We start from the raw sequence: 13,794 nt of genomic DNA, 5'->3' as shown, positions 1-13,794 counted from the left end.
CAAGTATCAGCCATGAGCTCTTGCCTGTCACATCAGGCTCCATGTACTGTTTATCATTTCAGATCTTTTCTGCTCTTCCCTTTGCTTTGCATCCTCTCTTAATTTAAACAGTGCCAACCTTTCTAACCATGAAGTGACTCCTTGACACACAAATTTTTTCTGGCTTTCTGAGCTGCTTTCATGTGTGCTATATGCTACACTGGGACAGGTGTGACAGCACTGTCTGCAAGCGTATTTAAATTGACTTAATAATACTGCCACATTACTTCCCAGTTTTTAATCTCATTTTGCTACCCAGGAGAGTATTTTACTTACTTTTTGACTGCTGTTTCTTACTGAATCATCCAGAAGAGGACCCAATTTTAGCCTGTTGTTATTGATTTTCTTGTGACTTCTCATTCTGGAACACGCACAGAATCTAATCAAAATGAGTGTAAAAATATTTTGTTCAGCTCATAGTTGCTTCTAAGAACAGAAGCTCTCAGCATAGCTTTTCATGCCTGTGCCAGACAGAAATGGTGGTTAAACAGGAGTTGTATCTACTGAGATAGATCAGTGAAGCAGGTAAGGGGGCAAGTGCAATCAGCTGCACCAAAGGCAGAGCACCCTGCTCCACTGGGATGTGTCACTCACACTGAGACCAGCTGGACCAGAGTTCATGTGACAGACCTCACTTGTCAGCTCCAGTCTCTCACAGACCGTTTGCAGGCCCCAGAGCAATTCACGAGGGCCCTACCCACTTTGGATGAGGTTGAAGAGCAGACTGCAAAACAGGTGAAGCGGTTCAGCTGGGGAGCAGACCCCTCTTTTTCTCAGGGAGCCCATGCTATCGGTTCACCCAGTGTTGGGAGGGTGCCCTTGGGAAGATGGCAGCAAGGAATAGACTGACAATAGTAGAACAGTTTGACTACGTGTGTCCTTGCTGCCTGATCTGAGCAGTGCTTGGGAAAAAGGACAGGCAGAGAAGTGGCAGGGATGCTCTGGCTAAGGTTCTCCATGTGGGTGGAAACTTTCCTAACTGGTCCTCACACTGGGGCAGGGAGTGGGCTGTGAGCAGATGTAGACAGCATGCATGCTATACTTGACCTCCCCATCTGCAATAAATTTGATGTGCTCACGAAGCACTGAGCTTGCTGCACATTCACCATCTGTCTGGCTGTATGTAGAGGAAGGCTAGCTATGTGTTGAGGCAGCGGGTCATGGTGTAAAGCTCTCTTCTGCAGCTGGCAGTCCATGTCTTTCTTCCTGCCACAAGACCAGACACCCATTCTGTAGATAATTGTAGATATTTCTATGGGGCATCAGATAGCAGGAGGACTATGTGAAACAGGACAGAATGGAAAGTGTCTGCAGCTGACTGCAATGATTGTTTGACTTTCAGTAATTCATCCCATAGGACCTGGCAGACTTAGCCTCAGCCAGGTGGAGAGGGAGAACATCAGTCTAAAAAATGTCTGATACACTTTTTCATATCTTTTCTGAATCCATGAGTGGTGGGAGGAAGATAACCTTTCCCTAGCTGAAACTTGTCAAGTTTCTTATTCTGTTGGGCACCGAAGAAGCAAGAACCACCATCCATCTACCAGAAAAAATGAGAACCCAAAAGCCTGGGGACACTGCCTTGTTGCACAGCTCTGTCACTTCCTAATCCTGGCTCTGGTTAAAATTCTGTCATCCTGCTGTCAAAGGGCCACATGCCAATACCAGAGGCTCCTCAGTAAAAGGTACCAGTCAGATGTTGAGACAATGTGCTCACAAGGGATAGACAATATTGCATCCTGGCTAGAGCAGTGTGACATAACTCCAATGGCTTGCCAGAGGAACATCCCAAAGTGTTTTCTGACTGCCAGTGTCAGCAGCAGCTGGACATTTCATGTCCATGTTTCAGATTTTGAGGATGGTGTTGAAATCCCCATTCAGGAATAGGGAACTAGCAGTCAAGTTTGCCAAAAATGGGAGTTTCTGACTTTAGATTGAGTCACTTGGATGCTGCAAACATGAAATACATATTTTTTCATATGAAACCCAGTATGTTCCTACAAAATCTTTCCATGTGACTCCACATTTCCTGGTAGAAAATTGTTTGCCTAGACATATTTTGATCTCTAGCCAAAGATTTGATTGCCGTTGCCAATAAAAATGCGCTTGTTCAAGCCAGGACCAAAGAATAGTTTAGAGTGGACCCGCCACAGAGAAGTGCAGCGTCTACCCAGCTGTCTAAGTGTGTTGACCGCAGAGGCATGAGAATGATGTGAGCTTTATCTCTCTTCTCCCATTGACTGCTGCATCTGGACCTTCATTTTAACAAAAATGTATGAAATATTTCCAAATGCTTGGTGGTCATACAGCACGCATAATCATTAAGGCTGACTACTAGAAGAACCCCCATGATCACAGTGTTTCCCTGCAGTAATTCCTTTTTTGACCTAGGTAGAGGTCAAATCTGCCTAGGTATGTTTGGTGCATAATAAGTCATCTTCATAAAAAGGTTCTCAGCACTTGAAAACTCTTGATGGCTTGCTTCAGAAATTAACTGTCCTCAGGTTTATCAACCTATGCCTACCTTTTATTCTGAATTTGACTAACTTCAGATTTTTACTACTAGCTTTTAGACCTGTTCCAAATAGGCTGAAGAGCTGTTTATTGTGATTTTTTTGTGCTACCTCCTCCCCCATAGCTATAGCCATTTTCATATGCCATAATTAAGTTAGTTCTTCATTTGGCAGGCCTGTAGATGTGCTGCAGGGAAAATGCATTGAGCACAGAGAAGCTGCAATATTTCTCATCCCCAGGATGGAGGCTTCAAAGCTCTATAGCTAAGCTTGCAATGACATGATCACTGAACGTTTCAAGCTTTCATGATTCATTACAGAGAAGTATCTTGATTTCAAATGCTTCCCTGGAAGTCATCCTCACTTTCAATGTGAAAGAAGTCTTTCTTGTGACCTTGTTTCATTTTTAGCAAGGATAAGTTCAAACCAGAGAGTTAAGAACGGTCAAGGGAAAGGAGGGGATGGACCAACACCGCAAGATTATCATAGTTATTCGCTTAAGAGAAAGCTTTGATTCTTACAGCCTTTGATGCTTCCTTATTCCCCACTTGCCCATCCAAATCTCTCACAGCATACTCTGTTCATGGAGGTCTGATCACAAGTTTTACAGGGTCTCCTGTGGCCAGAGTCATGCAGAACCATAGGAATATTTAGTAATGCACCTTACATGTGATAGAGAATTAGGCACCTGACACTTGTTTAAGGAGGTGTGGCTGGCATCACTGGGGTGCCTGGCCTACTCTGTCAAGGCTGGTAAGTGCCCTGCGTGGGTTGTTGAGTGGGCATAGCCTCGGGGCCATACTGAGGGGTTGATTTGACAAAGCAGAACCTCCGTGGCAGCATGGGGCCCTGGTGTGTAGCTGGGATCACTTTTCATGTCTTTCTTTTACAGTTCTCAGAGATGGGCTCTCCGTAATGCTTTGGTTATGAAGAAGGAAGGACTGCTGAATTGTTTTTTTGCAATGGGGAAGACAGAGGGAGAAACACCAGCACTGTGGCTCCCACCTTGTTGCTTACCTCCTTGCAGACATGTGTCCGAAATCCTCTCTGTGTTGTATTAAGGAAAGGAAAATCTTACATATTACGACATCTGCTTTATTACATCATCTTTTCCAATTTTGCATCCTATAACCCCCTGGTGAAAAGAGGAACAATGACTTTATATAGCTGCTGCTTGATTCTTTTGCTATTTACCTGGAACACTGCTGCCTATGGGCCAAACCAACGGGCACAGAAGAAGGGAGACATTATTCTTGGAGGATTGTTCCCCATTCATTTTGGAGTGGCTGCTAAAGACCAGGATCTAAAATCAAGACCAGAATCTGTGGAGTGTATAAGGTAAGCCACAAAAAAGGAAAATAAAATGTTTTGGTGGGGAAGTCTTGACCTTTCTTGACTTCAGGTGACATGCTATACATTGTGTAAATACGGTCTGTGATCTGATGCCTGTAGAGGCAATGGAAAGTTATGGTGTAAATAATAGAAAAAACCAAGTGTGTAAAGACAGGAGGTGCCTATGTTAAACAGTAACAAAAATAATATTTGGACAGTGAAAGAGGGCAATCTTGGTATTACCCAAAGCTGCCAAAACATGAATATACTGATCTAACTGGCCATTCACAGTGGACATTTGAATAGTATCTGAAATCAGCTTTCCTAGCAGAAGGACAGAAAAGAACCCATAATGCCCTTAAGTTCATTTGATTACAGTCATGCATACCAAAATAGCTTAGAAATCAAATTTGGGGGTTTTTTTTCCAGTTCTGCCTCTCATCTTCTGAGACTTTACAAACTGTTTTGTTGCCTAAACAAGTGAATAGGTGAAAGTGAGATAGGGCACTGCTTTTGAAAAATCCCACTGAACACATACATAATATCTTTAGGACATTTACAAAGTCCCAGACTTGAACTTTTTACCCAGGCTTTCCTCACCCAAAGTCCTTTTCTTCTGTGTGAACAGTGCATATAGGTTTTGTCTTAAATATTTGGCAGTTAACCCTGGAGGGAGAAATGCACATGAAAACAAATTCTCTTATTATTGAAGTGTATCCATTTTTATGATGAAACATGAGGAATTTTTAAGCTTACAACCCTGCACATAATACACATAACAAGTGGAAAGTGTGACAGAAACTGATTGCAACTGAAATGTCATATAAACAAAATATAAGAAATTGATGTGGAATTTTTTCATGACCATGCATGGGAAAACACTTCAGCGTTATGGGACCTCTTCTGTAATCACATGTGAAAAATTGTGTATCTGGAATTATTTGGACCTCTCATGCTAGACTGGGGATCTAGTACAGTTTTGTTGCAGATAGCAATGAAGAATGGCTGACAGCATTCCTGCTATGCTTACAGATTTCAGGTGTGGTTTCCCACTGAGACACTGAGCAAGACACAGCCATCTCGGTTATGAGATCATCCCCAGATGCTCTCATAGGGAGCACACAGAAAGAAGTGTAATTAAGCATGGGTTCTTTTGGCTTCTTCTGTGTATGCACAAGAAAGTCATGAACTAAATGTATGTGGAATGTCTATTTCATGGAGCAAGAAGCTCTGCCAGATTCTTAGCATCTTTTCTCTCCCAGATGCAGCATTTTAAAAGTGGAATGCTGAAAGGCGATGGATGTTTTCAGCTCCATTGTCTTCTTCACCTGCTCTAGGTGGCAGGCAGGACGGTGCAGATATTTGCAAACTGAACATAGCTTTCATGTCTGTCAGCACTGGGTCTGCCTCAGTGACTGTCTTGGCATGGTCGCATTATTAGAATGGGTCACAGGAGAATGTTCCCCCCTGAGTACAAGTATGTGGTTGCCGAAATATTTGTTAATGAGTCAGCACTGCCAGCAACAGGCAAATCCTGAAAAGCCAAACCAGCTGTTTTAAGGACACAGTGGGAGATCTTTCTGGGTGGCATTTGGTCTGCTAAAAGACACCCTCCACCTGAAATTTGCCTGGGTAAAATCTGTGTTCCTCTTACCCCTGCACCAAGAAGCTGTGGGTGCAAAAGAAAAGAGTTGACTAAAGAGGCAGGCATTTGTGGCACTTTGCTGCACTCCCTCAAGGAACTGGATAAATTGTGAGTTGATAGCATGATGCAAATAGAGAGAATACTTAATGAAGATCAGAGATCTAGCTGCAGAGGTAGTAGCAACTACGATAGGAGCAAGGGGATAACTGGACTAGAGATGACTGGAATTTCCTTCACTGCACACATCTTTACCAGCAAGTGTCCATTTCCAGAAAGGTTTCATTCAGAAGGAATTGGGTTGAGAAGACATTTTGAGACTCATCATCAGATTTTAATGATGAAGATAATTAATCCATGGGACAGTTTATGTGTATTCCTTGTTATTGGTACATGTTAAATTGAGAGCAGATATTTTTCCTGAAAGGGTTTTCTATTTTAAGCAGTATTTAGGTCAGAAAATTCCTCTGGCTGGACTTGTACAGAGATCTCTCAACACACCCATGGTGGTCCTTTTTGGTTTTGGACTCCATGATTAGGTAGTAGCCGTGGGTTGTGCATGCTGACTGTAAGAGCCCAATACATTCTTCAAGTCATAAGCTACAGTCTTTCATATCACATTTGAGTTTCCTTGGCTAGTCTGGAATGATCGAACTCACATTTTTTTGGGGGGGAGGGGAAAATAGGCCCCAGTTTCTTCCCGAAGTAAAATCTCCCTAATCTTGTGGTGTCAAAAAGTCCTGTAGGGTGGGAAATCTGCTAAAGGAGCATAAGTGTGGCTGTACCTGGTCAAACCAAAGGTGCTAAATCTCTCCCATACCTTTGAATGCCTTTGTTGCCCTTCTCCGAGCCTTCTCCAGCACTGCTGTATCTTTTCAAAGCTGAGGCTAATCAGTTTTATACCTGTCCCCTTTTTAGATGGCTGCGTACAGCTTTTAATCTCTTTATTACATGGGAAAATGTGTCTCAGGTCACATAAGAAAATTAGACCCAGGTTACTCTAGGAGTATGAGCATCTGTCTTTCCTCATACTCTCCTCCATTAGGCAGCAGCAGCAAGTCATCAAACCATATGAAAAGCTTCTTGCTTTGAAACCAAGAGATGACATAAGGGTCCCACTCAAACCCTGTGGGTGGTTTGCCCTGGTGTCTTCTGGAGTTCAATATCGAACAATTTAAGACAATGTGTCTTTTCTTTCTTTTGAGGACTATTCAACCTGATCTGTGCTGTTGGGATATTTTCCCACACGTTTAGCTGTGTTCAGTGGCATACCTGTGCTCCCAAACAGGGCTTCTCAAAATGGGTAGGACAGTTTTCTCTCCAGTTTTTCAGTTTTCATGCCCTTCATACTCTTGTGGCATGCCACATTTCTCCCCAGCTCAGCATATGTACTGGCCTGAACCTACTGTGCATACCTTGCACATGATTATTTGGAAAACTATAGGCATAACTCAGCAGTGAAAGGAAAAAGGAACAGTAATGATCTGGTCTCCGTTCTTTTTGTGCTGTTTCTACTGAAAATGCTTCTTCACGCTTTAAGCACTGAGTTGTAGAGTCCAAAGTGAAAACTTATGCATGATTTCACCACACCAAATGTCAGATAGGAGTACAGAAAGTGAGAACAATTTTGTTTCCTGTTTATTTTTTAAGCAATCAAGTATCCCGCATTTGATATAAATACACCTTCTGTCTTTGTATGCCTCAGCTGCTGTTGCAGCAACTTTCCATATAACATTTGCTGATGCATATCTGATGTGTGCAGTGGAGGCAGAGGCTGAGCACAGCACAAGCAATCCCTGACCCCCATTCCCTGTCAGCACCTACAGAGGCCTATTCATAACCTGATTTCTCCGTCCTTACTTGATTTCATGTAGATTAAGAATAGTGGTGGTGGTATTGTTAGTGTTATTGTTAGCCTTATTGCACAGGTGGGCTACACCCATATATTCCTTACTGTAATGAACTGCAGTGAAGATATATCTTTATTGAGCTGACAGTGTTGCCAATCTAGTGTCACTAGGTCATAATTTTTAATGCCTATTTCCTGTGTTCTGATCAGCAATATAGCCAAGGTCCCACACTGTGACACATAGCCTTCATGCTGTGAAATTGTGGTGAGACATCGTCCCCATGTCATAGTGCAGAACTTCACAGAGCATAGCTCTGCGACGCTTTAGCTCACTGAGTCTGTCCATCTGAGAGAACAGAGAATTTTAATTCTACCCTTTTTGGATGTATTTGCTAACCCCACTGCAGAACTGAATGCATAACGTGATATTTAGAATTTGCTCCCTAAGACCAAATTATTGCCTTTTCCTCTTTCTCTTCCATCCACCTTCTGAATTATAATTTTTTAATTTTCTTTGGTCCGCAAAATTCCCCTTACCCATAGTCCTAGCTTGTAAGAGTAGTAAGCAACTCATTATACCTACTGACTGCAGGAATCTAACAAAAGACTGAAGGTCTCCCTGTTGCATAGCTTAGTAATAGCAGTAGTAGTAGCAGCAATAACATGTAATTAATGTACTGGAAATCTAGAGAGGACAGAGAAATTAGTATGTGCATACAACCACTAGAGAAAGAGGAGTACTAATGTGAGCCAAGAGGCATATGTAGGATTGGTAACCATTCTTGAATAAAAGTACCTGTCAGATACGGGAGGGGAAGTGAAAGCTGTATTTAGAGCTTTCACATTACTTTCTCCTTTTCCTTCATATTCTATTGCTTTTAGTTTAGTGCCTTGCAAGTGTTGATAAATGAAGGTCAATAATTCACATGAGGCTGTGAATTATTCCTTTATGGAGACCAACAGGGATCAGGACTAATTTCCTTGCTGGATCCAGACAGTAAAAGCTGTTCAAATCAAACCAGACAAACAAACAAGCAAACCAATGAGATGGAGCTACAGGGAGCTTAAACCATGCCATGAGCTTGTGTCCCTTAATTTATATACCCTTGCTTTGTAACATTGACTGAGACATTTAAGCCATCCTGAGCACCCCTTGACAGACACATTTCTACCAACTAGAAAGAAACTGGCGGGAATCAGTGAGATCTTGCAAGTTTACTATCTAGCAAACTGGGCTGCTGCAAAGATAATCCATCCCCTGCAGACATGACAACTCAACTGAGGATTTGTGGAGGAATTGTTTCTGATTTATCTTTCCCTGTTTGGGCTCCTGCCTGGGAGTAGGAAGATCAGTGGGTTGCATACTCTGACAGGTGGGAGAACAGGCATCAGAAAGGAAACCTTTAAAGAACCAAGTGTAAGTAAAAATTCCTATCTACACCTTTGGGCACTGAATTATTTACATTAAACTCTCATTTAGAGTTTAATGGCCACTTTTCATAGCACCACATCGCAGAAATATTAAAATAGAAGACTATGCCAACATACCTGTAAAGTAATACGGCAGAAAATAAGTTTTGGAGGTTGCTTATTTTCCACAAAGAAAATATCAGTGGCTATTTAAAGATTCTGGAAATCTAATGAGAAGTTTGCTTCTGTTAGCAAATCCTTTGCAGTTTCTTCATGGAAATTACCGATCAAATTTCTGCATGGTTGACAGAGCATTCCAGTGACTAGTCATATTAGTCACAGCACCAGCATAGCACAGGAGGTCAGCTGGATCAGCATAACCTGCTGCCAGGTTCAAAGGCTGCTCTTACCCATCACTCATGTACACACCAAGCCTAGAGGAACCTATCTGCAGCTCCTTGCTGGGGTCTTACAGTACAATGGGAGAGAATTTATCCACACAATTATCATTCACAGGGATTGGAGGAATCATGAAATCTTGCTTCATTTAGACCAGTTGGCACTGGTCTAAATGGCACTGCCTTCATCTGACCATATCCATGTTACAGTACTGATATGACACTGTATGAGACCTTGTCTGAAGTTCTATCAGGTGTTAGAGAAGACAGAGCAAGGTCTGTTTCTCTCCATCCCATCTGATCCTCTTCTCCTGATCTGCTGATGCTGCTATCAGCAGAGGTGCAACTGAAGAGAACTGCAAGTCTCCTGCCCAGGCTAGTTTGAGGTAAATTATCAAGAGCATTTCAAAGACATTTTGGAGTCTAGCTCCCAGAAAACACTCCCTACCCTCCTTTTCCCTCCAAAATAAAACCAATGCAAACTCAAGTACCTGAAGTACAGGCTTCATGCTGTAAATAAACATCAGGAGCATATGTCAGCTCTTCCCTGGCATCTTGTTCCTTAATGGTTGCAACTAGAGCAAAAAATAATCTAAATGACCGAATTACTTCTAATGGTAACACACACTGCCATGTTCCAAAGGATGTCCGTTTTCTAAAGAATTATCTTTAAAAAGCTACCTGTCCCTTTGGTCATGAGTTATAACTAAGGCTTTTTTATTGGCCTCAAACCTTTTGACTTGAAGAGATCTGAATTGAAACCATGCTGTCTGGTCTTTGAGGTACAACCCCAGAGCAGAACCTCATTTGGAAGTTGGCCAAAGATGTCTGGAGCAGGTGAAATCAAGTTGAATAAATGAAGTTTTTAAGACTGAAAGATAAACCTTAGATGTGATATCTTTAGACATTCTGATCCCAGATGAATCAGATAAAACTCCTGGAATGGAAGTAATGTGGTTGTGTTCATTTAGCTTTGAAGAAGTCAGACATAGCTAACATCAACTTTAGAAGCAATTCATTTAATCCAGCAATTAAAAACTGTTCAGGTCATACATCTCAGAGATTGAAAGATCATGATTTCATGCAGCTTATCAGTAGAAAACTTCACCTTGATAATGGAAAAATCTTGCAAAGCATTTCAAAATGGCACTCATGTGAAACCTAAAATTTACCATTTCATATAGAATCTGTTTATGGGCAGGCTATTTCCCCAGGCTTTTCCAGTTTGGGGGCCCGTCAGTTTTCCCAATGGATCTCAAGCATAACTGCTTTGACACTTTCCTGTTTTCAGCTGCAGCTCAACACAAAATTGCAAACTAACTGCTATCCTGACCCATAGTGCATTACAAGGAAGGGCAGGTTTCAGTTCATGAAAGATTCTGGCATTCCAGCTGAATTACCCTAAAACACAGCAGCTTCACAAGCACAAAACTGGTTGCTTGTGCAAATTTACAGGAGAAAACACAGTAAGTAAAACTTGAGAATAAGGTTTATCAAAGCTACTTTCTTTCTGTTCATTTCCATGAAGAAGCTTCTCTCCTTTTTGGATGAGTAGTCACTCACATTGCATCACCTTCTTTCACTGCCAGCCCATGCAATGCTCTAAACAGGGCCTCCCAGGTCCTGCAGCACACTTGCCACACCGCTCCCCAGCTCTGGGTTAGCTCCATGCACAGCTGAGAGATGGTCGGAAGACTCAGCTTCTCCATTTTAGAGAACAGAGGAGGCTTCAATTTCAGTTTCAATGTCACAGGCCAGCTCTGATGGCACCTTCTGAAGCTCATGTCTAAAGCAACTGTATGAGAGCACTATAATAATGAGAAAAGTTATTCCTTCAATGAAAGCACTGAAGTATCCAATTAACAAGTTAGCAAGTTACACTAGGATTTGCAATTATAGCATGCCTCTGTTCTCTGGCATAAACAGGTTGACTGTGCTTTCTCTCACAATGTGAAGCGTGTGATGTGAGGCCAAATTTCCCTGAGCAGAGCTCCCAGGCACCTGTGCATCCAGCAGCATGCCAGTGCTGTGTCTCAGCTTGCTCTGCCTGCTTAAAGCCAGGAGGATCTGACAGACCGAGTATCCCTGAGCCCAAGTCCCTGGCAGCATCAGGCTTAGCAGACACTGCCATCTGCATTCAGAAACATGTCAGAGGAGCCTGGAAGCAAACCTGGTGGATGTAGCTTTGTGTCAGAGCATTTGCTCAGGAATCATGAGATCCAGGTTTAGGGTCCTGAGCAGAAGGGACAGGCCAGAGCCAACACCCCAGGCATGCTCTCTTTCAACTTCCCCAGGCTTTAGGGGACCTAAAGTTCATCTCATCCTCACAACCTCTGAAGTGAGCTCCCAAACTGAACAGTTGAAAACCAGAACAAAAGCTTGTAGCATATGCATACCTCATCTGTAACCACTGAAGACAAAAGCAAAACTTTTCAAATTTAGTAGGATGCAAGAAATAGCATAAGTTGCTTTTGCCTTTTGTATCTGGAATTCTTCACCCTGACTCAGTCCTGGTCTCCTCTCCTCTGTTTCTCTCCTTCTCACTCTATTTTATTTTTATTTTTGCTCTCCCAGGTATAATTTCCGAGGCTTCCGCTGGCTCCAGGCTATGATCTTTGCCATAGAAGAAATAAACAGTAGCCCAACTCTCCTTCCCAACATGACCCTGGGATACAGGATATTTGACACTTGCAATACAGTCTCTAAAGCCCTGGAGGCCACACTCAGTTTTGTGGCCCAGAACAAGATAGACTCCCTGAACCTGGATGAATTCTGCAACTGCTCAGAACATATCCCTTCCACCATTGCAGTCGTGGGAGCAACCGGCTCTGGCATCTCTACCGCTGTGGCCAATCTGCTGGGACTCTTTTATATACCTCAGGTACGACTTCACCTCTCTTGTTTAGGTTACAGAAGTGGCCTGCCTCTCTGCTCTGCAGAGATTAAACAACGATTGTTTAATCTTTGCCATTTCCAATAGGACCTCAAGGAGAGAAACAATACAAAATGTGGGGGTTTTCTTATGGTAGAAATATGTCTTGCTAGCAATTTGCAATCCCCAAGCACAAAGGTTACCAAGCAGTGAATAACAACATTCAGCCAACAGCAACTTAGTCTGGGAGGACTAGAGTCCTCTAGAGTGGTTTAGTCTGTGAACACGGGTATTTTAGGTCAGTCATTGGCAGTTACCAGCCTCGACAGGTTAGTTGTGATGTTACTTCACCACGGTCACTGTCTAGTCATTCCCAACTCCCACAGAGCCCAGTTAAGGCAGAGCTCAGTCATTGCCAGCTATTCTTATGTCTCTCAGCATCTCTGATCATTCAAGTAGGTGATCTGTAAAGTTGTTGCTTGTGCTGATCAGGTGCTGTGAAGGTATCTTCTGGGCTGACCTGCCTTTCTTTTGCCCTAGGGCCTCCAAAGCAGGGTTTGTGAAAGCATGTGGATATGCCCCCCTCCTTGTCCTGGGGGTCTTCTGTGTGGTGGTGTAGTTGTGCCAGCTCCTGTGTCGCAGCATTCTTCTTGCTGTCTGCTGACTCTACTGGGGCCGGTACCAGCATCCATGGTCCCATCCTTTTGTTTTACAAGCTTGTTGCTCTGCCAAGACCCTAAGGAAAGTATGAGCCTGGCATATTATAACTTAATGTTGTTGCTCTTGATTTTAGATTTCCACACTGATGATAACTTTGGAAAAAGCGCTTGGCCTTATCCATTTATGTGTTGCCTTGTATAGCCTAACATTTTCAATTCCTCTTCTAAAATGAATACAGGTGCCAGAGCTCACAAGAGTCCTTGTAACAAGATTGTGTCACACTGCACTCTCAGTCTGTCCTGAGAGGATATATCTTTACTTCAGCCAGGGCTCCAATTCCCATCTGCACCACAAATGAAGGAAGGATTCTTGACTGCCTGGTGCACAGTAATATATCTTGTCTGTTTAATGTTATCAGCCTGACTCCCTCACAGGAGTCTGAAAAAATGGACATTTGGTCTCTGAGCAGGGCAAGAATGGTTTAAGCTAAGAGCAGTATGTGCTATCTAGGTATTGCCCGGAGTAGCATTGGAAGGTGGTGTGTAATAAACACCATGATAGCATTTTAAGGGGTATTGTTGATTTATACATCATATTACCAGGTAAACAAGGGCAGCTGAGAAGTGTTGGTGGGTTGGACTGAACTTCAGAGATGTTTGCAGTTCTCAGACTTCTCTTTGAACAAGGAATGGCATTTGTGCTACAAAGCAGTAGTCTTATCTAGAGGTTGCAGAAACAGGTAGATGTCAGGAGGTTCAGTTCTGGAACAAAACCTCAGCCAGGTGGTTGAAGTATGACAAATGAAAGCATGCTTTTAAATTGGGAGTTGTTGGGCAGCATTAGAATACACATTATCGCTACCATTTAAAGCAAGGCCATTAGAAAATCCATGCTTAATAGACCTGGCATTTCAGTGGAAGTTGGAGGTATATTTTACAATTAATGTAAGGCTCATTACTCATTCAGCTGACATAGAAACTGAAAATGTTATGACTTCTGTTCTGTTTCTCAGTATCTCACCCCAGTGTACCATTACAGCCCATGCGGGAGCAGGGTACTTTGCCTGTACCTCCTGGCAA

General features: G+C 42.7%; 1 protein-coding gene across 2 annotated transcripts in view; it reads left to right on the top strand.

Moving 5' to 3' along the window:
• Window positions 1–13,794, top strand: part of CASR (calcium sensing receptor) — a 75,248-nt gene that overhangs the window by 30,690 nt on the left and 30,764 nt on the right. For both annotated transcript variants that reach the window (XM_049824910.1, XM_049824911.1), the window contains exons 2-3: window positions 3,445–3,890; window positions 11,758–12,064. In XM_049824910.1, the coding sequence (XP_049680867.1) occupies window positions 3,706–3,890; window positions 11,758–12,064 (492 nt within the window). In that variant the 5' untranslated portion in view covers window positions 3,445–3,705. The remainder of the gene's footprint in view (window positions 1–3,444; window positions 3,891–11,757; window positions 12,065–13,794) is intronic.

Source organism: Accipiter gentilis, chromosome 21 (genome assembly GCF_929443795.1).
Source record: "Accipiter gentilis chromosome 21, bAccGen1.1, whole genome shotgun sequence".
NCBI lineage: Eukaryota > Metazoa > Chordata > Aves > Accipitriformes > Accipitridae > Astur > Astur gentilis.
Note: the sequence above shows the minus strand (reverse complement) of the source record. Positions and strands in the feature narration are given on the sequence as shown.